General features: G+C 40.9%; 2 protein-coding genes across 2 annotated transcripts in view; one reads left to right on the top strand and one right to left on the bottom strand.

The window, feature by feature from the left end:
* Positions 1-1,181: 1,181 nt before the first annotated feature.
* On the bottom strand, positions 1,182-3,257 carry Dolk (dolichol kinase). The gene has a single exon (XM_047524043.1). It carries the CDS (start codon positions 2,966-2,968, stop codon positions 1,352-1,354), a length of 1,617 nt encoding a protein of 538 aa, XP_047379999.1. The 5' UTR covers positions 2,969-3,257; the 3' UTR covers positions 1,182-1,351.
* A 90-nt stretch (positions 3,258-3,347) lies between these two features.
* Nup188 (nucleoporin 188) overlaps positions 3,348-26,467 on the top strand; it is a 50,408-nt gene continuing 27,288 nt past the window's right edge. Inside the window, exons 1-11 of the mRNA XM_047524057.1 lie at positions 3,348-3,396; positions 9,843-9,897; positions 11,383-11,456; positions 16,730-16,814; positions 17,705-17,785; positions 18,221-18,265; positions 19,222-19,314; positions 19,439-19,558; positions 22,783-22,994; positions 23,716-23,830; positions 24,637-24,837. Of these exons, the coding sequence (XP_047380013.1) occupies positions 3,365-3,396; positions 9,843-9,897; positions 11,383-11,456; positions 16,730-16,814; positions 17,705-17,785; positions 18,221-18,265; positions 19,222-19,314; positions 19,439-19,558; positions 22,783-22,994; positions 23,716-23,830; positions 24,637-24,837 (1,113 nt within the window). The 5' untranslated portion in view covers positions 3,348-3,364. The remainder of the gene's footprint in view (positions 3,397-9,842; positions 9,898-11,382; positions 11,457-16,729; positions 16,815-17,704; positions 17,786-18,220; positions 18,266-19,221; positions 19,315-19,438; positions 19,559-22,782; positions 22,995-23,715; positions 23,831-24,636; positions 24,838-26,467) is intronic.

Here is a 26,467-nt window from a genome sequence, read left to right as displayed (position 1 = left end):
TCACATACATTTGGCAACAGAAAGGAACCTGGCAGAAGGCATGAGTTTAAGTCTCTGATGAGATCCAAAGGAATGTCTTAGTACTCTTCCAGGGGAAGTGACTTGGCAGTAATCCCTAAGCAGAACTTCCATCTCCCTGAGGCCCACTCCTGGCTTCTGGCCTTGGTGGGCCTAAGTTCTTACTTCTTGCCAGGCTGGGGGAGAGGCAGGAAAAATATTACCCAGCCTAGGAATTCTGCTGTGCTCTTTCCACTGATGACAAAAGTTCATCCATTCAGTGAATGCCTACTGACTTCCTGCTCTTGACTAGGCAGTTACCCCTGTGGGATGTGGTCTGGAACCAGAGAACCTGGGCGGAGTCCGCAACTCCCAGTGGATCCATTTGAACTCTTAGAGAAAACTGTCCAGCCCCTGTGAATCTCTCCTAGATTCCACTACCAGAAGGGACAAACACAAGTTTGGAAAGGACTAGAATGTGAAAGAGTCTCAGGAGGGACCCTGGGACAAGTAGTCAGAGGTGTCTGTCTGTCCAATCCTTCTCTATTAGCATTGCCCAGCTAGGTGACAGAGTTTGGAGTGAGGCTGGCTGGAATAGGACTTCAGTTCAGGATCTGATCCTTTCCCTCTAGCTCTTTCATGCACCCAACAAGAGGACCCATCACTCCCTTCAGCTCTTCCTAGCTTAAGTGGGAGAAAACACATGTACGTGGCTCTGTCTCTCTTGGGTTGTCCTCCAAGTGAAGTTGGGGGAACGAAGGTCATTCTGGCTTCCAAGTACAACTCATAAAACCTCTTGTCTCACCCAGCTTTTCACTGAACTGAGGACTGGTCTTGGGTAATAAGGACACCTTCCCTTACTGATTGCTCATCATGAGTGGGCCATCAGCTGGATACTTCACATACATCATCTCATTGGATCCTCTCAACATCCACTTTAGTTCAGACTGGTTAAATGACTCACCTAAGGCCGTACAGTTACAGGTCATGCAGCCAAGAATTCTGATCAGATTGACACCAGATCCTGAAGCCCTAACCACTATGCTCTAATGCCTTCAGTGTCCATTCCGGCCCCCCTGAGACCACAGAGACAGAGGGGACTCTACAGCTCAAGTTCTTTGAATTGTTGTATTATCAATCAGCCTTCTTACTTTTTAAGTATCAGCAGAACTAAAACCAGGAGAGCATTTTTTTACATTTTATTTTTTTTTAAATTTTAAGCCTGAATTAACTGAAAAATCAAATCTGCTTTTTTACCCCTTCCTTGGCTCTTCATGCCCAAGTGGCTAACTGCTGTGGGGACCATTCATCCTCCTCATGTCTCTGTTCCCTCCATCACTGCTACTGCATAACACTAGGCCATCAGCAATATCAGGAGGTAGAGAGGCAAAAGGAGATTGTCTATCTGTGTAGTGTATGCTTCTAAGAGGGATACTGTGCTGATAGACCCTAAAATCCAAGCATAACTGTAGTTTAGGTCCACTCCACTGTCAAAAATTAAGATCAGAGCTACCGAAATGATCTGTGCAAATATAGATGTCATGGTCCCCTCAAAAGTCTTCTTGGTTCCAGGCCAGTGGATCTCACCCATGGTGCTGCCAAAGATGGAGGCCATGGTATCACCCACACCCACAGCCAGGACACCTGCATAGGGGACTAGTGCCCTCGCTCCCCCCAGACTACCCTTCTGTGTGCAGGGTCTGGGGATCAGCCAAATGGGAAGAGACATGCCCAGGAGCAGGTAGATGTGTGTCAGGATGAGTGGTCCACTGTCTCGTTCATCCAGGAAGAGGGACAGGAGACTCCGTAGAGTGTGACCCAAGGGCTTGATGCGGAAGTAGCGCACATACTCTAAGAAGATGAAGACTGCAAGACATACAGTGGCGGCCACATAGAGCAGTGGCCGATCAAAGATGATACCTGGGATATAAGTGGCTACCACAATGAAGTGGAAGTATTTTCGGGTGATGGTGGGGGCCTGGTGCTTCTTGGACTCAGAAGATGACCGCTTGGCATTCTGGTAGAGCACCACCAGGCAGGCCAAGGTGGCCAGCAGGGACCAATAAGCTAGGAGGTAGATGCGAGTTTCTGTCTGGAAGAGAAACTGAAGAAGCCAGAGCAGTGGGTTCCTGTGGATGAGCCAGTGCAGCCAGGGCAGGACCACCCCCAGGCCCAGCACACAAGTCATGAGGTGGAAGAAGATGGAGGAGGCCCAAGTGCCTGAATCCATGAAGACAAAGAGGGTGCTGAAGAAGATGCCCATGAGCACCATCCCTACCACGACCACCAGCAGGAAGAAGTCCACTGGGTCCCCCTGGCTTTCTACAACAGTCAGAGAGCGCTTGATGAGCTGGTTGAGGACGAAGCTAATGCCGCCCAATACCAGCAGTGCCTCCCCAGGAGTGAAGCAGCGGGGCATCAGATAGAGCAGGATCATGTTGAGATAAACAAAGATCAGCAGCACTTCTAGGACTTCAATCACCTCGCCCACACTGAGCGAGTGCTTCATAATATAAATGATGACACCTCCTGCCAAACCCGAGATGGCACAAGTGTTGGTGGGCACTGGGCGAGTGATGCCCAGAGCCAACACGGAGGAGAAGAGAGCCACTGCCATGCCAGTGGCTGCCACCACAATGCCGAAGCGCTCGAAGTACGGGTTCCCAGCAGCCTGGCAGCGCTCCTTCATGACCAGTCCCAGCAGAGGCATGACCATGGAGGCGGGTAGTAAGCCACTGTTTGCAGACATTCGGAACTGGAAGACGGCATTTCCTTGCTGTAGCAGCCGGTCCCACTTGTACTGGACGTAGAAGGCCTGCACTGCGAGGGCTACTGCGCACCACGAGTATCGGTCCCAGACAGCCGCGTGGATGCTCAACACCACTGCGAACACCACCGCCGCCTCTGCCAGCACTGTCCCGCTCGGTGGAGCCCCGTGCTCCGGAGCTGCGGGAGGGCACTTTCGGGTCATGTCTATAAGCCCAAGGCTCTAGGGAAGCCGGGGTGAACAGGGACGCCTTGGCCTCTGGGCCCCTCACCCCGCCAAGAAGAAGGGCAGCAGCTTCAGTCAATAACCTTCTCCAGTTTTGAGAAGGGAGCTCCACTAGCAGGTCACGCTTTGCGGCTAGGAGCTAGCGCCCGATGACCCTTTACCGCCTCCAACCTGCGGTGTAGACGTTGCCTCTCTTCCGCTCTCTTTACGGGCTCCACCGCCCCCACCACAGGTTCCTCACCTCCCTGGGCATCGCCATCTTGGCCCCGCCTCGCCGTCACGTGACGAAAGTCCCCGCCTACGCGCCCTGTCCGGAGGCGAGCGGTCACGTGGGCCCCGCGTCTGGGGGCGGGGCCGGGGCGCGCGCGCGCGAAGATGGCGGCTGCCGCCGATGAGCCGTGTGTAAGGTGCGGAGCGGGCCAATTCGGCGGGGGTGGCTGTGAGGCTCGGGGTGGAAGCTGTGCGGGAGCGGGAAGGGAGTTGAGAGCGGGATGAGGTGGCGGCGGCGGGACGAGCCTGGGCCGGGTGTACGGGCGCTGAGACGGGAGGCGGTTAGGTCCAAACGGTCCCCGCGCGCGGGGACCGTAGGGCACTTCTGCGAGAGCGGGCCGACTGCTCTCCCCTTCGCTCGGCGCCTGGCCTCCGTCTCCTCACCCGGCTCCCTTTTGCTTCCTCCGTTCTCCCCACCGGCGCGTCTCTTGGCGCCCTACCCACGCTTCTTCGTCCGGCGGTGAAGCTCCCTCGAGGCGCGACGGAGCGCTTCGCGGTCGCCTGGAGGGTCCGTCACCCGTCCCGGCTGCAGCCTCCCCGCGTCCTGCCCCGGCACCGGGTAGGCCTCGCCCGCGCCCCAGGTTCTCCCCCGAGGGCTCTCTTTCTCCGCGCATCTATTCTTTTTTTTTCGTGCATTGATTCAGTTAGCCGACAGGCCCCCATCCGCTAAGAGGGTCCAGGCACTGTACTAGGCTTTAGGGAAAAGAAGATGAATCACTGGAAAAAAGACACCGCACTCACTTCAAGAGCGCTTACTAGCGCCATCCCACGGCGAAGCGCTTACTAGGCGTCAGCTCATCCAGTCTTTGCAACTTGGATAAGAGGCGCCTTATCCTATACAGATGCCTCAAGAAGTCCAATTCATATAGTCCCTTGATCAAATCGACGGCTGTCCGACTCCAGAGCTACAGCCATACCACAACACCTCCATTGTCCACATTACAGCTTGAAGAGCTGTCTTCATTCTCCCCACCACCCTCCTCCCTGTCACTTCTTGTTGACTGGGCCAGCAGGTTTCCCCTGCTTTTTTTGTCTTGTTCACCACTGTATCCTAAACACCAAGAAGAACATGTAAATATCTATTACACACATTGCCAGTCTTCTCCAATATCACTGTCTTGTCTTCTCATCCAGCTAGAAGTGAGATTTTCTTTGGAGTTTCCCCAGGGCAAGGTACGATCCTTGTGAGGACCAGTTTTGGATTTCCCTCCAGCTGTTTCTTGCCGGCCCTTATATTGATTGACAGCTGGGTCTTCTGTACCTTCCTTTTCTTAAGTCTGCTTTATACTCTTTGTGGAGCCAGTGTGAAGTTTAACTACTGTAGGATAAGGCATCTTCTTTAATGAGAGAGAACAAGGAGAGGAAAAGTTTTGATTTGCCAGCTTTGATCGTACTGAGGAACCTACCAAACTCATCCCTCAATATAGACTTTGATTGACATTTGGATTTCTAGGCACTTCTTTGCTCATGGTCTGTATTAGAGTGATCTTTCTTTTAGCACTGGAAGGCTTGTTCCAGAGCAGTCCTTCTGTTTGAAAATTCTAGAGGTCTGGATCAAGAAAATTTTCATTCTATTCTTGGTGCCTGCTGATTTGCAGTTGACCTCAGACAGGTCACATTATCTTTTTGAACTCCTGTTTCTCCAAACTGTGAATCCTTTTCAGGGGAGTGTTTGAGGTGACTGTGGAGCATGGTGTTCTTGTAGGAAAGTCATTGTGTATGTGAAAATGAATTGACACTAATCAAGATGGAAGAATACTTTTACTCAAGAGTTTTGGGAAGGTCATTTGAGGTTGTCAGTTTGAATATTGACATTTTTGTGTTTCTCTTGTGTTCTTCAGTTGGTGTCTTTGTAGCAGTCTTGAGTGGTGTAGGTATGCTTAAAAATATACACAAGACTATAGTTTGATAAACTTTTGCTGCTAATCTTGAATCTCATTTTACAGGAGAGGTGTACCCCATCTGTGGAGTCAGATTGGCAGTGGCTGCTTATATTTATTTTCTCCATGTGCAGTATAACTGTTTGTCAAGAGAACTGTCTAGTTGGAGTAACTCGTCCGTCTTAGCTTTCTCCAAAAGGATTTAATTATAGAAACTGTTATTCCTAATCTCTCAGTAGCTTTCACTAAAATTTTCCAATCAAATGGATCTCTCTAAGGAAGGTAATGTCCAGTGTCCTTTAGTCCATCTCTTTCAGGAATGGAGTTCCATGTTTGCTAGAGTTTTGGGCTGGAAATCAATAGGTTTTTTAAACTTTACCTTTGAAGCAGTTATGTAAATTTTTGTGTCTTAGTTTCTTCCCCAAATACTTAGTTCAGATTTATTTATTTATTGTGCAAATAAATGAACAACACTCTTAACGCTTATTTAGTTTCTTTAAAATGTATATAGAAGCATGCCAACCTCAGTCTCCTTATCTCTAAAATAGGGATAATAGGGGCTGGGGCTATAGCTCAGTGGTAGAGCGCTTGCCTCGCATATGTGAGGCACTGGGTTTGATCCTCTGCACCACATAGAAATAAATAAATATATTGTGTCCACATACAACTAAAAAAATTTAAAAAATAAATAAGTAAAATGTATATAGAAGATGTTTTCCTGAACCTTTAGATTGAACATCATAGTTCCAGCTGTTTCTGTTATGCTTTTTTATTTTTTATATTTATTTTTTTGTGGTGCTGGGGATTAAACCCAGAGCCTCACAAGTGCTAGGCAAGCTCTCCATTACTGAGCTACATCCCCAGCCACCCCCCCCACCCTGTTTATTTTTCATTTTAAGTTAGGGTCTTTCTTAGTTGCCCAGCTGACCTCAAATTTATAATCCTGCCTCACCTCCTGATTCACTGATATTACTGGCCTGCCCCTCTGTGTTCAGCATCTGTTGTATTTTTTTTGAGAATTACGTGGCTCAAACCTTCATGTCCCAATTTGAGGTGAAGTCTTTCCTCTATCCCTAGATCAGTTCCTAGTGATCTCTCTTCTCTGACACTCTTCTATATGATTATGTTCTTTTTGAGTCTCTAATTATTAGTGTCATTCCCTTAAGTACTTTTCCTTTTTGTCCTTTATGTAAAGAGCATTTAATGTTGTTTGTCATTCACAGTGTTAATCTTATTTATGAATATAATGAAGATTTTAGATTTCTTTATATTCTTGTTATTCCAAGACCAAGATGTAAATGTGTAGAAATGGAGGAACCATTAACACTTAATTCCACAAGGATTCCTTTCCTGATAAAATCGTTTTCTCTTTGATTCTACTGCCTCTTGTCATGTTTGGTGGGGTGGGTTACTGAAGATTGAATTCAGAGGTACTGTACTGCTGAGCTACATCCCCAGCCCTTTTTAAATTTTGAGATGGGGTGTCGCTAAGTTGCCAAGACTGAACTGGAACTTGCAATCCTTCTGCCTGAGCCTCAAATAGCTGGGGTTACATGCCTAGCTAAACAGAAGAGTTTTTTAATAATAGATATCTAATTAGTTTTGTGCAAACCAGAAGGAAAAGGTAAAAGAAAAAATACATGCCATTTTCTTCTCTTTTTTTCTTTTTTTGGTACCAATGATTGAACCCAGGGGCACTTAACCACTGAGCCACATCCCCAGCCCATTTTTTATTTTATTTAGAGACAGGGTCTTACTGAGTTGCTTAGGGCCCCGCTTAGTTGCTGAGACTGTCTTTGAACTCTCCATCCTCCTGTGTGTGCCACCGTGCCCAGCCTTTATTTCCTTTTTAATTTTTTTTTTGTTGTTGTTCTGGGAATTGAACGCAAAGCCTTACACATTCTAGGCAAGTATACTATATGCCATTTAAAATAACGCCCTTTATTTATTGCTAATTCAAATATATCACACAAGTTAGAAGATAATTATACCTTTATAAAATTTAAAATTTTACTGTAAATTTCTTTAATGGTGAACTTGCCTCTTTGTTTTAAATTACTGAAGGCTTGCAATACTTATACCTTTTTACCCTCAGTATAAAGGGACACATTTATTTCATTAAATGAATCTAATCTTCTAATTATTTTTGAACAGTGAATGCTAACTTGTTATCAGAAAAAATGATTAGTGATTCCAGTGTGCTGTTGGGGAGGTTGGTGGCTATAGATTTAACAGAACTGAAGTTGTTTTCTGAGAAGTATTAACCATTAGGAAAGAGATTTATAATTTTTAGGTGTGTTTAAATCTCTTGATGGGAAAATCCTGAAGGAGTTTTTAGATGAACCTAGGACTTTGTGTTAGTCTTAATGGGAAAACAGTTTTCAGTTTATCCTCATAGTTAGCAAAGCTTGCATTTTTTTTTTTTGTTAACTATTTAATTAAATTAAGTAACATTTTGTGGCATAGTATATTTTGTTAGGGCCTTTTACCTTATTCTGCAGATAAGCTTTCTAAGTGGTATTGTTTCAGGTTATTGTTCTAGGTAGTGATCTGGGATTTCACAAAATATAAACCCTAAGTCACTTATAACTTTCTTGAGAGCCTTTTTTTTTTTTTTTAAAGTAACATTTATTTATTTATTTAATTTTTGCCTGGTGATGAGGCTCAAACCCGATGCCTCACAGGTGCAAGTGCTAGAGCATTTCTTAATGGTTACATTTGGAAATTTAATTTTAGATTTAAGTCCTAAAATTGATTTTTGTGAAATCCTAAAGGCATGGGTGAGAACAGGAGCTTGGGGTAAGCACACACTGGGGGCATAGCATATTTGAAGAAACACTGGTGATGGTGTGTGTGTGTGTGTGTGTGTGTGTGTGTGTGTGTGTACGTACATACGTGTATGTTTGGTACCAGGGATTAAACCCAGGGGAGCTTAACATTTGAGCCGCATCCCCATCCCTTTTTTATTTTTTATTTTGAGACAGGGTCTCACTGAGTTGCTTAGGGCCTTGCTAAGTTGCTGAGGCTGGTTTTGAAATTTGCAGTCCTCCTGCCTTGGCCTCCCAAACTCCTGGGATTATAGGTGTGTGCCACCCCACCTGGCATGTTTTATCTTGTATCTAACTCTGGTTCTGGCACTTGGTAGGAATTCATTTATGAATGAACTTAGTACTGTTGTAATGAATATTAGACTTTACTGAGAAAGTGAATTATATTACATCAGTTTTATATTACATCAGAATTATTTATATTACATCAGAATTATATTACATTAGTTTTTCTGGAGGTTACAAGGCCCCTGAAATAAATAAATAAATAAATATGTGTGTGTGTGTGTGTGTGTGTGTGTGTATGTATGTACACACACACACACACACACATACATACATATGGTCCTGTTTTAGATTCTTCTTTCATATTGGTTACTACATTGTAGTGACAAGGGAAGAGAAATTTTTTGGTGAAGATTGAACTTGAACACAGGACCTTATGGTCAATGTGCTCTAGCACTGAGCTATACACTTCTAACCCCAATTTAGAAGTTTTAAGTTGAGGTGTCTTGGTATGGAGGATATACTGTAATTTATTGATTATTATATTTCATTAATTCTAAGGTACAAAATTTTCAGTGCCTCTGTAATCCATTTATGTTGTAATACTTAAGAGTTTTCATAGTTTATTGGAAGCATTGCTTTCTTAGTGAACCATAAATGATGATGTATCTTACAATTAATGCCATCTTTTTGATTCTTTTTGTTGTTGTTTGTTTAATGCAGTACTTGGAATTGGACCCAGGGTCTTTTGTATATTAGGCAAGAACTCTGCCACTGAGCTGTGTCCCCAACCCTTTTTATTTTGTTTTAAGACAGGATTTTGCTAAGTTGCCCAGGCTGGTCTCAAACTTGTGACCCTCCTGCCTCAGCTTCCCAGGTCACTGAGATTATAGGGATGTTGTGCTGTGCCTGCCTGCATCTGTCTGTCCTCCCTTCCTTCCTTCCTTCCTCCCTCCCTCCCTCCCTTTCTCCCTTTCTCCCTTCCTTCCTCCCTGTCAGGGCCTCAAGCCTGCTAGGCAAGCTCTTTAGCAACAAACTATACCCCTGACTCTAATGACATCTTAAATGTGTTGAAATATGGTGACTGTTTCTTAATATTTATTTGAGGATCATATTTCAATGCACAGGATTACTTTTCACAATTTTAAGAGATTGTCTTGTGTGTTGGGGTTGGTTGGTTGCTTGCTTTTAGAGAATAGATATAGAGCTGGGTGATACACACCTGTAATCACAGCTGCTCAGGGGCTGAGGCAGGAGGATCCTGAGTTCCAGGTAACTTGGCAAGACCCTGTTTCAAAATAATCAATAAAAAGCACTAGGCGGCTGGTGATATAACTCAGTTGGTAGAGTGCTTGCCTCACAAGCACTGGGTTCAACCCCCAGCACCACAAAAAAAAAAAAAAGGCACTGGGGAGGGCTGGGCTGGGGCTCAGTGGTAGAGTGCTTACCTCATATGAGGCACTGGGTTCGATCCTCAGCACCACATGAAAAAATTAATAAAATAAAGTTAGAAAAAAAAAAAAAAGTACTGGGGATGTCAGTCAGTGGTGAAGTGCCCCTGGGTTCCATTCCTGGTAGGGCGTAGACAAATAGCTATGAGGCAGTGTAGTCAAATTTATGTAATCTAGAAGGGCTTTCTCATTTTTTTAGGAGCAGCAGAGAACTGTGGACAATTCTACTTGGAAGATCAGCTCTGAGAGAACTGGTAAGTGGTAATATTCTTGAACAACTTCTGAGTGTTTTGTGTATCTTATGTTACAAAAATAAAACTGCCTTTAAAGTGGAAAGTAAACACGTTTTCTTATTCCTAAAACTTTATAAACATTGTGCATTTCCAGCCTTTATTTGCTGACATGGGACTGTGTCTTATAGCGTGGTTGCTGGAATTTTCTAAGTCTGTCTTTCTTTGTACCTCATTGATTCCTCTTCTGAAAAAAATACCAGTGCTGACTGATTAGCTGCTGAGAGTGGGGTACAAATACCATTCCACTGCCTCAAGCTAAGAGAGTCTCAGGCTTGTCTGTTTGATGCTCTCCTTGCCTTTTCTTCATTTTCCTTTTAGCTTCCTCCTTTAGGTCAGAGAGGCTGTGGTTTCTAGGACGTTGCCAAGTATATGATCAATAGAGTTGTTCAGGGCTGAGGATATAGCTCAGTTCGTAGAGTGCTTGCCTTGCATGCACAAGGCCCTGGGTTCAATCCCCAGCACCGCCAAAAAAAAAAAAAAATATAGTTGTTCATGTTGATCCTTAAATGTTCCAAGCCTGTGAGGATAGGATGTTAAGATGTTATTGTTTTAATTAACCTAATAATGTTAACACCCATTTTAGAGCCTTTATCTGGTAATTCTCCTTCTAGAATGAATCTTCAGAGAAGGAAATCCTTGAAAGGTTGTGTGCACAGAGCTTTTCAGCACATCATTATCTGTCCGTTCATCCATCCATCACCTATCTCTGGTGATGCTGGGAGATGAACCCAAGAGTGCTGTACTGTGGAGCTACATCCCCGGTCTTTTTTATTTTCTATTTTGAGACCAGGTCTTGTTAAGTTGCCCAGGCTGGCCTCGAACTTGCATCCTCCTGCCTCAAACTCCCACATCACTGAGGATACATGCATGCACCACTGTGCCTTGCTCTTTATTTATATTAATAAAGAATTACGGTCAGCTTAAGTGTCTCTAACATTAGAGGAATAGTAAATAATTACATACTAGCCACTTCATGAATTATTATGCAACCACTACAAAATATATTTATCAGAAATTTCCTAATAAGGATAAGTCATTATACTACAGTGTTTAGCTAAAGAAAAGGTGGGTATAGAATTCTGGTGTTTTTCTTTCTTTTTTTTTTTTTAAGTACTGGGGTTTGAACCCAGGGGTGCTTAACCACTGAGCCACATCCTCAGCCCTATTTTTGTATTTTATTTAGAGACAGGGTCTCACTGAATTGCAAGGGCCTTGCTTTTGCTGAGGCTGGTTTTGAAATCGAGATCCTCCTGCCTCAACCTCTCCAGCTGCTGGGATTATAGGTGTGTGCCACTGCACACTCAGCAGCAGAATTGTGTGTTCAGAATGACTTAAACTGTCAGGGGGAAATGCATTTTAAAGAGACTCAAAGGAATATGTAATTCTCAGTGTGATCCTAGAATCTGATTAAAATTGCATTTGTATAATTGCCTTGTTCTTTTCCAGAATCAGATTGAAGCGGAACTGAATAAACATTGGCAGAGGTTGTTAGAAGGGCTTTCTTACTACAAACCTCCAAGGTATGGCAATTCCATGAGTCTCATAGAGTAATTCCCCTGAAGAAACTGGCCTAGATGAAACAGTTCTTACAGATTCATTTACTATATTACTGGGTTAGGTAGATAAGAGAGAATAGTTTGGTTATCAATAGAAAAGAATATGGTACTTTTTTTTCTAATGAAAGAAAGGGAAATTTATTCAAGAAATGCAATATTATAGAATCCACTTAGCTAACCTTGTGTCTGAGGTTGTGGATTCATTAAATATTCAATTGCTATTTCTGATATTTATTTAGGGCTTGCCAAGTTTGTGTGGCACTAGCTGATGGCATATAGCAGTGAACATTGATAGTATCACCTGACACTTCTGTAGGGTTTACTGCATACCAATTGTTGGTTTTTGTTTTTTGTTTTTTGTTTTTTTTTTTAAGTTTTAAAAATTGATTCTAGTTAGTTATACATGATAGTAGAATGCATTTTGACAAATCAGGCATGAATGGAGTGTAACTTCTTGTACATGATGTAGGTCATGTAATCATATGTGCACATAGGGTCATAATGTCTGATTCATTCTATCATTTCTACTGCCATACATCCTCCCTTCCCTTCACTCCCCTCTGTCTAATCCAAACTACCTCTGTCCCTCACCTTATTGTGAATTAGCGTCCCCATATCAAAGAAAACATTCAGCCTTTGGTTCTTTGGGATTGGCTTATTTTGCTTAGCATAACCAGTTCTTTTTTTAAGCACTTGATTTGTTTTTAGTTAATCCTTATAACAACCCTTTGAGATAGTTATTATATTTTGTGGTACTGGGAATCGAACAGGGTCTCATGTATGCTAGATATGTGCTCTACCACCAGACTGTGTCCCCAGCCCTTTTTAAATTTTTTCCTTAAGACAGGGTCTTGCTAAGTTATCCAGGCTGGCCTTGAACTTGTGATCTTTCTGCTTCAGCACCCCAGTAACTGGGATTGCAGGCCTGCACCACCTGGCTAAGATAGTTTATTCTTTTTTTTTTTTTTTTTTTTCCCCCAATACTGGGGATTGAACTTAGAGGTGCTTGAACCACTGAGCCACATCTCCAGCCCTTCTTTATATTTTTTTAGAGACAGGACCTCACTAAGTTGCTGAGTATGGCCTTGAGCTCATGATCCTCCTGCCTCAGACTCCCAAGCTTCTGGGATCACAGGTGTGCACCACTGCGCCTACCTAGTTTACTGTTTTTAACAATAATAATAAAATATGTTGTTAGACAAGAATGGGGGGCTGGAGATGAAGCTCAGTGGTAGAGTGCTTGCTTAGCACCTTTAGGGTCTTGGGTTTGATCCCCAACACCCCCAAAGAACAAACAGAAATTCATTCACCATAATTCCTACTGTAGATCTCATGCTGTTGTACATCAGGGTGGACATTCTCATTTCCCTCTACTTCCGAACATCTGTTGAATTTATTACATCTTTACTGTCTTTATGCTCAGGTTGATGATGAACTTTTTGTTGTGTTCAGCAGTGAATTCTTTCTCTTTAATTTTTTTGAAGTACTTCCCAGATATTATTTTATCTATAGCTACTCCATTAAATGTATAAACTATATGGACTTTAAAAGAATCACTACTTTATGACATTTAGGTACTCTTATTATCATTGTTTCCATTTTACAGATGGGGAAACTGAGGCACAATAAGTAACTTGCCCAAGGTCACACAGCTAGTAAGTGGTGGTACCAGGATTTAAACCTGGCAGTCTTACTCTAGTGTCTGTGTTTTTAATTATCATTCCGTGTTGCTTCTTTCAGAACTTTTGTTTACCCTTATACTAGCCTTTATATTGTGGATTTTCTGTGAAATGTGAGAATCTCTTTAAAAAAATCCAACAACATTATGTTTCAGGTTATAGAAAGGACATTTTTATAGCATTCCATTCTTTGATTTTTATTTTTTTATATGCTGGGGCTCATACCCAGTGCCTTGCACATACTGCTTACATGCTGTATCACTGTTTTCTACTTTGTTTTCTAAAAGGAAACATGCCCTTTGCTGTAGCATGGAATTTGAAGTCCCGTAGACTTTCTTTTATTAACTAAAACTAAACTCTAGACTTTATTGGAATTTAACCAGTTTTTTCTTTAGTACCCTCTCTTACAAAATCCTGTCCAGGGTACCATATTGCATTTAGTTATGTCTCCTTAATCTCCCTGTGGCTGTGACAACATCTCAGCTTTTTCTTACTTTTCATGACCTTGCTCTTAATTTGGATTTGTCTAATATTTTTCTCATTATTAGACTTTGGGTGTGGGTTTTGGGAAGAATACACAGAGGTGAAGTAGCATTCTTTTTTTTTTTTTTTTTTTTTGGTACTGGAGATTAAACCCAGGGGAACTTAACAACTGAGCCATATCCCAGCCCTTTTTAAAAATATTTTTATTTTATTTTATTTTATTTATCTATTTTTGGGGAGTACCTGGAATTGAACTCAGAGACACTCAGCCACTGAACCACATCCCCAGCCCTATTTGTATTTTATTTAGAAACAGGGTCTCGCGTAATTGCTTAGGGCTTCGCTAAGTTGCTGAGGCTGGTGTTGAACTCTCCATCCTCCTGCCTCAGCCCCCCTAGCCACTGGGATTATAGGCATGTGCCACCATGTCCAGCTGAAATACCATTCTTATATCAGAAGGCATGGTACTCCACGTTACTAGCAGTGTTTACCTTGTTCACACTGTTGAGGTGTCATTTGTGGAGTTTTCCTCTGCAGAGTTACTTTGTTCACTTTCCCTACTCTGTTCTTTGGAAGAGGGTCACTAAAACAGCCCACTCTGGGATTTTTTTTTTTTTTTTCTCTTTAGCTATAGATGGGCACCACACTTTTATTTATATTTGTTTTTTTGTGGTGCTAAGGATTGAACCCAGTGCCTCACACATGCTAGGCAAGTGCTCCACCACTGAGCCACAACCCCAACTCCTAGAACAGCCCACTCTTTTTTTTTTTTACCTATCCAAATTGGCATTTTGTTCTTTTTGCTCCAGATTTTTTAAACACAAAGGAAATTAACAATTCTGATAAAGTTGAAGTCCTCAGTTTCTCTGGGGTCCAAGAATTACTCTCTCACTCATGGAGGATGAACATCCAGAGCTTGTCTTTTTATTCACTTCATGACGTGTGTCTGTCAGGTGCACCAGGTGTTGGTCTTGGAGATGTTTTAAACGTCACCCACAAGTCACTGTAAATCAGGGCTCAGGGTGAAGCTCTTCTGCTGTACGTATTCCAGTCGACATTTCCACTCACAAATGCTGCTGCAGTTACCCACAGCATGCACACATGCAGAGCTCGTTACGGGTGATAGCTGTGTCAGATTGATTCAAACAGACCTGATCTTTGGTCTTTGTGAGCGACACTGACTGTAGTGAGCAGCCTCAGATTGTTCTCTTTGTGTCCTCTTTCAGATTTCCTTAAGAGTCTATCTTCCTGTAAGTAGAGTTGACAAACCAAGTGTTTGGACATCTAACTGTTTTTTTTTGTTTTACATACAATAACATTCACTCTTTATGGCATGTAGTTTAATTGTTTTTATTGATTTTTTATTTGTTCTAATTAGTTATACATGACAATAGAGTGCATTTATGCATTTTGATAAGTCATCCGTAAGTGGAGAATGACTTCTCGTTTTTCTGATTCTACACACTGTAGGACCACATCAGTCATGCAGGCACATGTTGACAAACACCAGAGTCGTGTGTCCACCACCACAATTAGAACACGGAAGTTTCATCATCCTCCCGAATTCCCTGGTGCCGCCTCTTTATGACCAACTCCTGCCCTCATCTCCAAGAAGTCACTGGCTTCTTCTCCATCCCCTTTTTTCTTTTCCTAGAATGTCATATATTCTCGAGTATGTAGCATCTGGGATTTGCTTTTGCATTCTGGATTGTGTTTTGGGCGTCCATCCTTGCCTTGCTGCATGTTGATAGTCTGTTCTTTTGCATTCCTGAATGTTCCATCACATGGTTGAGTCACAAAATGTTGATTCCTACTCCTCATGAAGAATAGTGATTCCCATTGTAGTAAACATGAACATACAGGTTTTATGTGAATAAATGTTTTCGGAAAATTCCTTATGGTGTTTTTACTGAGCCATGCAGTGAATTCAGGTTTGACTTCTTAAGAAAATGCCAAACTATTTTTCCAAAGTTGCTGCTGTGCCATTTTGCATTCCCACAATGATGTCTGAGGCTTCCAAGTGCTTTGCATCCTTGCCCACACTAGGTATAGTCATATTTGTACATTGCTCTATCTATCTAGACTATATTTTAATCTGCTTGTCACCTTTTATTTCCTTAGGTGTTATGGTTTAGATAGGAAGTGTCCCAAAAACTCATGTGTGAGACAATGTAAGAACCTTCAAAAAGGAAAACTATGAAGAAACAGCTCACTCTTAATGTGGGGTGGTGGAATTAAAACCCACCTTTTGAGTAGGCAACATCTCTGTGTGCTATTTTGGATTTTCCTGTAAGGAAGATTTTACCCCTACTCCCTCCTTACTCATTCACTCATTTATATCAATAAGAACTCATGTATATGTATTTTGTACTTTGTTTATACTTTTTGGGGGGAGGTACTTGGGATTGAGCCCAGGGTCTTGTGAATGTTAGGTAAGCGCTCTATCACTAGCTTATTCCCCCAGCCCCTGTATTTTGGAGTTCTTTTAGATTGATATCTGTCCTTTTGATGTGTCCCCGTCCTTTGTTTTTTGAATACTTCCTTACTTTAGGACCCTACGAGATGCTTCAGTTTCATATTTTTCCTGCCCCAGATCTAGAATCAATCATTTCTCTAAGGAGTCCAGCACCAAGATCTGGGTGCTGACTGTGTTTGCTCTTACTGGGGTGTTACAACTTCTAGACCTTCTTAGTGGACAGATTTTGATAATACCTATGTGTACACTAACAGACCTGGGTTTACATTTCATCTCAAGTTTTATTAGCTGTGGGCTTTTGGTAAGTTATTTCTTCTTACTAAGTGTTGGTAATTCCATTTGTAAAATGGGGTAGTAGTATTTATCTTTTAGGATATTTGTAAGGATGAGAAGTAATTAAACCTAGCAGATCTATTTTTTATTACTTAGGCGTAACCAGTTTTGTGTTTTAAAGTCTATAGTGGTGAACGTGTTTATGTATTTATAGATACCTAAAGGGCAGGAAAAAAGCCTGCAGTAAAAATATCTCTTAAGAATTTTTATTTTAAACCCCTAGAGGGTTATTGAGAATGAGGAAATGTTCGCTATTCTTTTCATAGTCCAAGTTCAGCGGAAAAAGTGAAAGCTAATAAAGATGTAGCTTCACCACTAAAGGAACTGGGCTTAAGGATCAGCAAGTTTTTGGTGAGTAAAAAGTAGCACTGGCTTGGTTATTGCTTATAGTGTGGACATATGTGGTTTTATTGTTAAAAAATTTAGTTTATTTGAATTTTGGGGATTAATTGAGCTTGTTATGTTTTACAAATACCCAAGTTGCAGCTCTTCTCGCCAAAAGTCACCTAGGGAAGTTGTCTGATCCATTTATTACCTATCATAGAGTTTTCTTCAGCATACATATATATGTGTTTATTTATTTGGTGCTGGGATTGAACCCAGGGCCCTTAACCAAAGAGCCATGTTTCCAGGCCTTTTTATTTTTCATTTTGAGACAGGGTCTCACCAAGTAGCTGAGGCTGGCCTCGAACTTGTGATCCTCCTGCCTCAGCCCCCTGAGTCGCTGGGATTACAGGTGTGCGCCACCATGCCTGGCAGCATACATGTTTTTAAATTGACTATGTTTATGTTTCAATATTTAGCTGTTTTTGTTCAATTTTTAGAAGCCCATATTATGCCTACTGCTTTGTTAATGTGCTTGGTAAATAAGCACTTGTTTCTGGCATGTGGTATTGTCATGCAAATTGTGTGTCAGTGAGTGGCCCCTACTTATAGTTGGGTTAAAATTGTTATGTTGTATAATATCTTTTTTTTTTTTTTTTTTTTTAATAGTGGGGATTGAACCCAGGGTTTTTAACCACTGATCCACATCCCAACCCCTTTTTATTTTAAGACAGAGTCTTGTTAAATTGCTGAGGCTGGCTTTGAACTTGTGATCCTCCTGCCTCAGCCTCCTGAGCGGCTGGGATTACAGGCCTGAGCCACCACATCTGGCTGGAGGAAAAATCTAGTGCTTTGCATGCTGTGTGTGGTTTCTGAGCTGAGGTGACTGTTCTTAACTTAAGAGCTCTACATTTCAGGGTCTTGATGAAGAACAGAGTGTGCAGTTGCTCCAATGTTACCTTCAGGAGGATTACAGGGGTACTCGGGACTCGTTCAAGGTCTGTGGCCTGCCCAGCTCCATCAGCTGTATTTTCCTTGGTGCTTTTAGATAATTTAGGGTTTGGGCACTAGTTCTGTCAATAGAGGCAGGTCAGTATAACCTACCTCTGTTGTTATCAGATACAGCCATTCTTAAGAAAGGCTTCCTAAGACTTAATAAAGAACATGTACATAACCTGAGGTCAGAACTTTCCTTGCTAATCATAGAATTGAAAGAGTTTCTCATTTTACAGATGAGGAAACTGAGGCCAAAGGAGAGGGGGGAAGGATTTAAGTATAGGTTTGGATAGATTTAGATAAAAATAAGGTAGGAAATACTAATAAAAACAAATGGGTAATTTTAATCTTGAAGGGTGAGGCAAAGATGTTCATCTTTTTCTTTGTCAATTGAGTTTTCCCTGTGAGGTTACTTCTTCACTGCTGTTTTTCCTCAGATGGTCTTGCAAGATGAGAGGCAGAGCCAGGCCTTAATCCTGAAGGTCAGTAGTAGTTAACATTTCCTTTTATTTTTTTGTTCTCCTTTCTTTATTTTTTTGGTACTGGGGATCAAATCCACGGCAGCTCTACCACTGAGCCATAGCCCGTAGCCCTTTTAAAAAAATTTTTTATTTTGAGACAAAGTTGCTCAGGCTGACCTTGAACTTGTAATCCTCCTGTTTGAGCCTTTTGAGTTGCTGGGATTACAGATGTGTGCCACCTCACCTGGCTACCCTTTTCATTTTTTTAAGTACAGTTGGGTGACAGCTTCTTGACTGTCTTCCTGAGCGTTGCTGGTTTTTGACTCTTGTGTAGAGAAGTTTGAGGTCTTGGTGAAGATACTTATTAGTGCCTTTGTGAAACAGGAGGACTTTCTCCCCTGACCCAGCTGAGGAGTTTTTCTGAAGGAGATTGATTGTTCAGCTACTGGTATTGGGACCTGGTTCATGGTTATCTTTTCTCTAAATCCAGCAGCATTAACTTATATTTCCCACTTCCCCACCTATAACCTTTCATTTTTTAGTTTTAAAATGGAATTTGTGACTTATAAAGCAGTTTCTCATTTAATATTTAGTATGACTTAAGTACATTAGTTATAAGCAGTTAGAACATATATCAGTGAGTGGTATTTTTATATTTGTTTACATGTGTTTGGCTGGTCAGCCAGTAGCATTGGTTATTACTTGAATACTTCGAGAAATCATGCTTGAAAATTTTTTGGGAAACTTGTTCAGTGATTTCTTGTATCATCTTCTATGGCTTAACTTATTTCCTAGTTTATGAAGATCTTTTTGTTTGGGGGGGCCTAGTTCAACATCTTTGCATTTTTTGTGACTACTTATGTAAGTTTAACTTTTCCATCTACACCTTTACATAGTCTTGTTATCAGTAATTGTAAAATTGAATATCCTCTTTCCAAAGGTGAATAATTAATTTTGAGTCTTTGGATTCTTCCCAGATTGCAGATTATTACTATGAAGAAAGAACCTATATTCTTCGTTGTGTCTTACACCTTCTCACTTATTTCCAAGATGAAAGACACCCCTACAGGGTAAGCCTGTTGAATCCTCTTGGATCCCCTATATCATTCAATCCTTTTAAATATACTATTCGTATTTATTTGAATATTTACCTTTTTAGGTATGGATTATTCTCTTTTGTTTTTTTTTTTTAAGGTTGAATATGCAGACTGTGTTGATAAATTGGAAAAGGAACTAGTTTTAAAATATAGGCAGCAGTTTGAAGAGCTATATAAAACTGAAGCACCAACCTGGGAGACACATGGGAACCTCATGGTATGTGGTGCTTGTGTTCTCTGTAGCTCATGGGGAATGGTGTGTCCTTGCTTGTGGATCCCTAGGCTAAGTTATTTGCTAATGTATAAACTTAGCACGTGTATGGATTATTATTTTCAGTAAGTTGTATGTCAGATCAAAACATTGGTGACTTTAATTAATGGTACTTAATGATGGACCTTTTCCGTAGACTTGCTTTATTCTGTTTCTTTACTTTCTGTTCTCACCGAAAATATTCTGTGGTTAATGATACTAGAAACCTGCAATTTCATCTCTTTCATTGTCATTTTCTATCAAGCATGTAATACTAGTTTGACTATTTTATCCTAAATTCTAAAGCAGTATGCATTTATAGATTGTAGGTTAACCTTTCTTTGTTTTGGTTTGTTTGGTTTTTTTGCTACTAGGAATTGAATCCAGGTGTGCTTAACCACCAAGCCCAAGCCACATCCTGAGCCACCTTTTTTTTTTTTTTTTTTTTTTTTTTTTAAAGCTAGGGTATTGCTGAATTGTTTGGGGCCTCATTAAGATACTGAGGCTGGCTTTGAACCTGTGATCCTCCTGCCTCAGCCTCCCACACCACTGGGATTACAGGCATGCACCACCATTTTGTGACCTTTTGTTTTGAAGAGAAAACATTTTTATTAAAACCTGTCAACAAAAACATTAACTATTTAAAATATTTAATGGGAGAAAAAGGCCCACTTAAACTATAAATTACAGAACATTTCTGTCTCTCCAGAAAGTTTGCAAGCAAAAGCATAAAATAGTAATAAAAGCATAAAATTCCCAGAAATAAGCAGTCCAAAATCAAAATGAAGAGAAACTTTAAAATGCTATAAAGGGTGTTAATTAAAAGAAAACAAAATTGAAAGACCACTTTTTTGATTATAAAGACTCAGTACTATAAAAATTTCGGTTCATCCTATATTAACCTTTAACTTCAATGCAATCCCAGAAAAAAAGAAATACTAGTGTTTGTTCTGCCTTTTTTCTGGAACTGGAAAAACTAATTATAGAATTCATATTATGGAACCACCATTTGACCCAGTTATCCCACTCCTTGGTGTATACCCCAAGGACTTAAAATCAGCATACTATAGTGATGTGACCACATCAGTTTTTATAACAGCTCAATTCACAATAGCCAAACTGTGGAACCAACCTAGGTGCCCTTCAACAGGTGAATGGATAAAGAAAATATGGTACATATACACAGTGGAATATTCCTCAGTCATAAAGAAGAATGAAATTATGGCGTTTGCCAGTAAATAGATGGAACTGGAGGCTATCAAGCTAAATGAAATAAGCCAGTCCCCCAAAAACAAAGGCTGAATGTTCTTCTGATATGCAGATCTAATTCACAATGGGGTGGGATAGAAGTTCACTGGATTAGACAAAGGGGAATGAAGGGAAGGGAGGGGGACAGGGATAGGAAAGACAGTGAATGAAGCTGACATAACTTTCCTGTGCTCTTAATACATGACCAATGAAACTCCACATCATGTACATCCACAAAAATGGGAAGTTACAGTCTGTGCATGTATGATATGTCAAATTACATTCTATTGTCATGTATAACTAAAAAGAACAAATAAGAAATAAAAAAATAAAATTTATATTTAAAAAGGGAGACTAGGGCTGGGGATCTGGCTCAGTTGGTAGAGTGCTTGCTTTGCATGCACAAAGCCCTGGGTTAAATCCCAGCACCACACATACAAAAGTAATAATAATAACAATAATAATAATAATAATAATAATAGAAATTCTAGATATAGATTCAGATACTAGTAGGAAATTTGTGAGTAATTAAAATGAGATTTCAAATCAGTGGGAAAACATTAGATTATTTAATAAAGGATGTTGGAACTACTCAATCTGGAGAAAAATTAAGCCATATCTCTTTCTTCATACTTTTTGCCAAATGAATATCTAGATGAATCCATGATAAAAAGAAAAATTTAAGCTATGAATGTAGTATTTAGAAGTATGTTGTTTTAAGTATCAAATGTTTTTCTTAGATATTTTACTTACTGTTCATAGCTTTTCATTTGATTCTGTTATTTTCAGAGAACACATTCTGTATCCTTGTAGTCTTTTCACATTCATTGTCCTACAGCTTATGGCCCATGTGATCTTTCCTGGTGAGTGTAGCAGGGTCAGCTGAAGGAATGCTTATCTGGCAGTGGTTGAAGAGGATGGTTTATAGACATCCACCAGCTCAGTGTGGTTCAGCTCTGTGTGTTGCCGAGTTGTGTTGTCATACAGCATGGTTTTATTAGCCAAAAAATCCTGTTGACTAAGTGCCCTTCCAGGTGATCTGGGCAAAATGAATTATGACCTTTGTAGTGGAATATTATGCAGTAATAAAAATAAGGACACTTTTGAATAGACTATGACATGTCAACATGATTGATTACTATATAACTCTAAAAAGTAGTGAAAAACAAAAGTTCTTAATAGGACTGGGGTTGTAGCTCAGTGGTAGAACACTTGTCTTACAGGTGTGAGGAACCGCATATAAATAAATGAATAAAGATCCATTGACAACTAAAAAATATTTTTTAAAAAGTTCTTAATATACTACCATAGGAAATAATCTTAAGATATATTGTTAAGTGAAAAAGGTAAGGTGCCAAATAGTTTATGTAGTATGTTACTTGTTTGAACTAGATGCAGTGACACTTACCTGTAATCCCAGCTGTTTGGGGGTCTGAGACAGGAGTGTCACAAGTTCAGTGCCAGCCTCTGTAACCTACTTCATGATGCCCTGGGGCTGGGGAGATAGCTCAGTGGGTAGAGTGCAAGGCCCTGGGTTCAATCCCCAGCACCACCAAAAAATAAAAATAAAAAATAAGGCCCTGTCTTAAAATAGAAAAGGGCTCAAATGTAGCTCAGTGGTAAAATTCCCCTGGGTTCAGTACCAGGGAGCAGGGAATGTTATGTATACTTTACACACAAACACACACAATTTGGATTAAAGCTAGACTAGAGAATGAGTGACTGGATATATGGCATATTGCTGGAAGGAAACAGAAGTGACGCTGGCTGCTTCTTGGCAGAGATCTGGATACTAGGCAATAGACATGTAGGGAGGGACACCTTGTTTTCACTTTCTTATACTTTTTGAATATTCTACAATGTGCATATATTATGTAATAAATTAAAAAATAAAGTAGGTCTTTAATTTCACTTTCCCATTTTTTTCTTCCTTGGTTGTGCAGACTGAGCGCCAGGTATCACGCTGGTTTGTTCAGTGCCTTCGGGAACAGTCCATGCTGCTAGAAATTATTTTCCTTTACTACGCATACTTTGAAATGGCACCCAGTGACCTACTAGTGTTGACCAAGATGTTTAAAGAGCAAGGATTTGGTAGTAGGCAGACTAATCGGCACTTAGTAGATGAGACCATGGATCCTTTTGTAGATCGGATTGGGTAAGTCTGAGTGAATTGACTGTCACAGGACTTCTGCAGTGTTTACAGCATTGATGCGTGGGGGTTCTGTATGTAAGCGAGGTGACAGTGGGTGTTTCGTCTCATTAGTGGAGAGATAGATGGGTGTACGGACTTGCTCTATTCATACAGGAGGTGAAGACTGGCCTGAGGGGGACGTGTTCTTGAAAGTATTACCATCTTTTATTTTTGTCTTATTTAAGAAGTTCATCTATTCATCCAGCAAACAGTTGTTGAGCCACCGTTACAGGATAGACATTATCAAATGTTAAGAAATCAGTGATATGGCTTAGGCATTTCTCTGCTCTCTTTGAGGCCATCATCTGTTGACTTTGAATTTCTCGTTTTTTCTCCGCTGATGGCCAAGGACATAGCCACATTTTGAGGCCTATTCCCTCTGTGAGCAAAGACTAATGCTTGAGAAATAAGATGGCTTACCAGAGTTAGGTGTAAGTGGTGGCTGTAGGAACCTTTGGTCTGTGCCGCCCAGTATGGTGGACACAGATGCATATGACTACCAGATACTTGAAGTGTGACTGGACATGTTGAATGTCCTGGAAGTATAAAATACATTCTAGATTTATGTGGGAAAAGAATGTTAAGTAACTTAGTAATGATTTTGATAGTGAAGTGTCTTACGTGTCACCTGGTCTATAGTGAGCTTCAGAGCAGCACATGAGACTGGTATCATTTTTCTTTCCAGCTATTTCAGTGCCCTCATCCTGGTGGAAGGCATGGATATTGAGTCCCTGCATAAGTGTGCTTTGGATGACAGGAGAGAACTACACCAGTTTGCTCAGGACGGGCTTATTTGTCAGGTGAGCTTGGAAGAACTACTCTTCTCCTTTCAGATGCTTTGTAGTTAGCAGTGTGTTCTTCAACACTGAACTATCCTGCTGTGGAAAATTTTCAGCAATGTGGAATTTAAGGTTCCATGTTATTAAATAGATCATTAGGTTTGGAAGAAGTCTAATTTTTTTGTTCATCCTTGCAGAAGTGACGGTTGAATTTGTGGAGCAAGGAGAGTCATTCATGGAGATGGTACAAGAACAAAAGATGTCCAAAGACAAAACTTGGGGATAGTCTGTATTTTGGGGGGTCTGTGAAAAAGGAAAAGGGGTGAACATTGAGATGAGATAGTTCAAAAGGTAGAAAATGAACTGGGTGTGGTGGTGCACACCTGTAGTCCCAGTGATTTGGGAGGCCGAGGTAGGAGGATTACAAGTTTGAGGCCAGCCTCAGCAAATTAATGAGATGCTGTACCAAAATAAAAAAGAAAGAGCTGGGGATATAGCTTACCAGTAGAGCATTTCCCTATCACATACAAGGCCTTGGGTTCAGTCTTTACCAGAAAAACAAAATTAGGAAGAAGAATCAAGGTAATGAAATTTTTAGAATTTTCATTTGAGCATGTGTTTTATAGTTTTAAATTAAGACTACTTAATCAGTGAAAAAAACCTGTGGGTAAAGGGAACACTGAGGCACTTATTAGTGAGGTGTAGGTGGGCTTTAAGAATAATGAAATATCAGAATTGGAGAACAAGGCCTATCTGGATGAATGAAAGGCTTATTGAACTTGACTCTTTATCTTCAGAGACACAGATGTGTTTTCTCCTTACATTAGGATATGGACCACTTGATGTTGACCTTTGGGGACATTCTGCATCATGCCCCAGTGCTTTTGGCCTGGGCTCTCCTCCGTCACACCCTAAACCCAGAAGAGACAAGCAGTGTGGTCCGGAAGATAGGAGGCACAGCCATCCAGCTCAATGTATTTCAGTACTTGACCAGACTGCTGCGGTCCCTTGCCAGTGGGGGCAATGATGTGAGTCCAAGATTGTTGATTGAGGGTGAGAGGCAAGAGCAGGGCAGAACCTAGTAAGCATCCTAATCGTGAAGTGGGTGATAGTGAAAATGTGACTAACCTTTATAGAGCGTTTACTGTCACTGTCAGCACCTTCTCACTTTGTTTTATTTTACACATTAGGAAATTGCCCAAAACAATGGTCAGTAAGTGGTGGATAGTTCAAACTCACTGTCTGACTCTTTGCCAGTAAAATGTGTTAGAAGACAGATTGGGCCATTTTTAACTGGGTATTTCCTTCTGGGGTCTTACTTATTCAGCTGGACCAGGGTGAATTGGAAACTCTCTGGAGCCTTGTGTTGGGGCTTATTTTGAGTGACACGGCTCACATAGCTTTTTTAATGTACTAAAATGTAGATAGCTCAGTGGTAGAACACTTGCCTAGCAAGTGGATCCCCAGAACCACAAAAAATAAAATGAACAAATAAAAAAATGAAACTTTAGATTCAGCAGTTAGGCTCCTTGGTATGTACTCAAAAGGAATAGAGGACTAATGGCCGCCCAAAAAACTGCACACAGATGTTTATAACTTTATTCGTAATTGACAGAATTTGGAGACAGCAATAATGTCCTTCAGTAGGTATAAATAAACTGTGGCAAATCCAGACAATGAATATCATTCAGTACTAAAAAGAAATGAATTTTCAAACTATGGGAGGAACCTTTAGTGCATATTACTAAGTAAAAGAAGCAGTTTGAAAAGGCTCCATAGTGTTATGATTCTGAGTAAGACATGCTGGAGAATTCAAAACTCTGGAGACAGTAGAAGGAACAGTGGTGGCCAGGGGTTGGTTGGTAGAGAGGGGATGAATAGGCTGAGTAGGTGGATTCATAGTACAGTAAAGGGACTCTGTGATGTGAACCCGAAACTTTTCTAAAACATGCTTTATTAAAAGTAAATAAAGCAAACTTCAGCCAACAGATCCCGCTGGCTGGTGTTGGCTGATTAATGGTGGCAGTTCAGGCTGGGTGTCATTAGACTGGATTTGGTTTTCTTTTTCCCCATATAAACTTTTTATTTATTTTTTTTATTTTTGCTGTTGTTGCTCTAATTAGCTGTACATGACAGTAGAGTGCACTTTGACACATCACACATAAATGGAGTTTAACTTCTCATTCTTCTGATGTACATGATGTAGGATCACACCAGTCATGTAGTCATTGATGCGCGTAGGGTAATAACATTCTATTCATTCCGGTATCCTTCCTATCCCTGTGCCCGCTCCCCTCCCTTTACTCCCCTCTGCCTAATCCAAAGTAACTTTATTCTTCCCTAGCCCCCCTTTCCCATATAAACTTTTTTTTTTTTTTTTGTGGTGCTGGGGATCAAACCCAGGGCCTTGTGCATGCAAGGCAAGCACTCTACCAACTGAGCTATCTCCCCAGCCCCTCATATAAACTTTGATCGCTTTGAAAATAGTTCTTTTGATTTTATTCTTGGCTGTTGTAATGTGATTCCTACTTTTCTTGTTTCTCCCATAGTCTTCCTGATCTTATAACTGAATTAGGAAAATTGTGAAACTTTCAGATTCCCTTCCCATTTGTTTACAAGGACTTTATTAACACAATGGAATTATGCTGAGTCTGGGAA

The sequence above is a fragment of the Sciurus carolinensis genome, chromosome 14 (genome assembly GCF_902686445.1).
Source record: "Sciurus carolinensis chromosome 14, mSciCar1.2, whole genome shotgun sequence".
NCBI lineage: Eukaryota > Metazoa > Chordata > Mammalia > Rodentia > Sciuridae > Sciurus > Sciurus carolinensis.
This window is presented reverse-complemented; position numbering and strand designations above follow the sequence as displayed.

Excerpts from the sequence above, each read along its gene's own strand:
- Dolk (XM_047524043.1), bottom strand. The coding sequence starts at position 2,968 with ATGACCCGAAAGTGCCCTCCCGCAGCTCCGGAGCACGGGGCTCCACCG.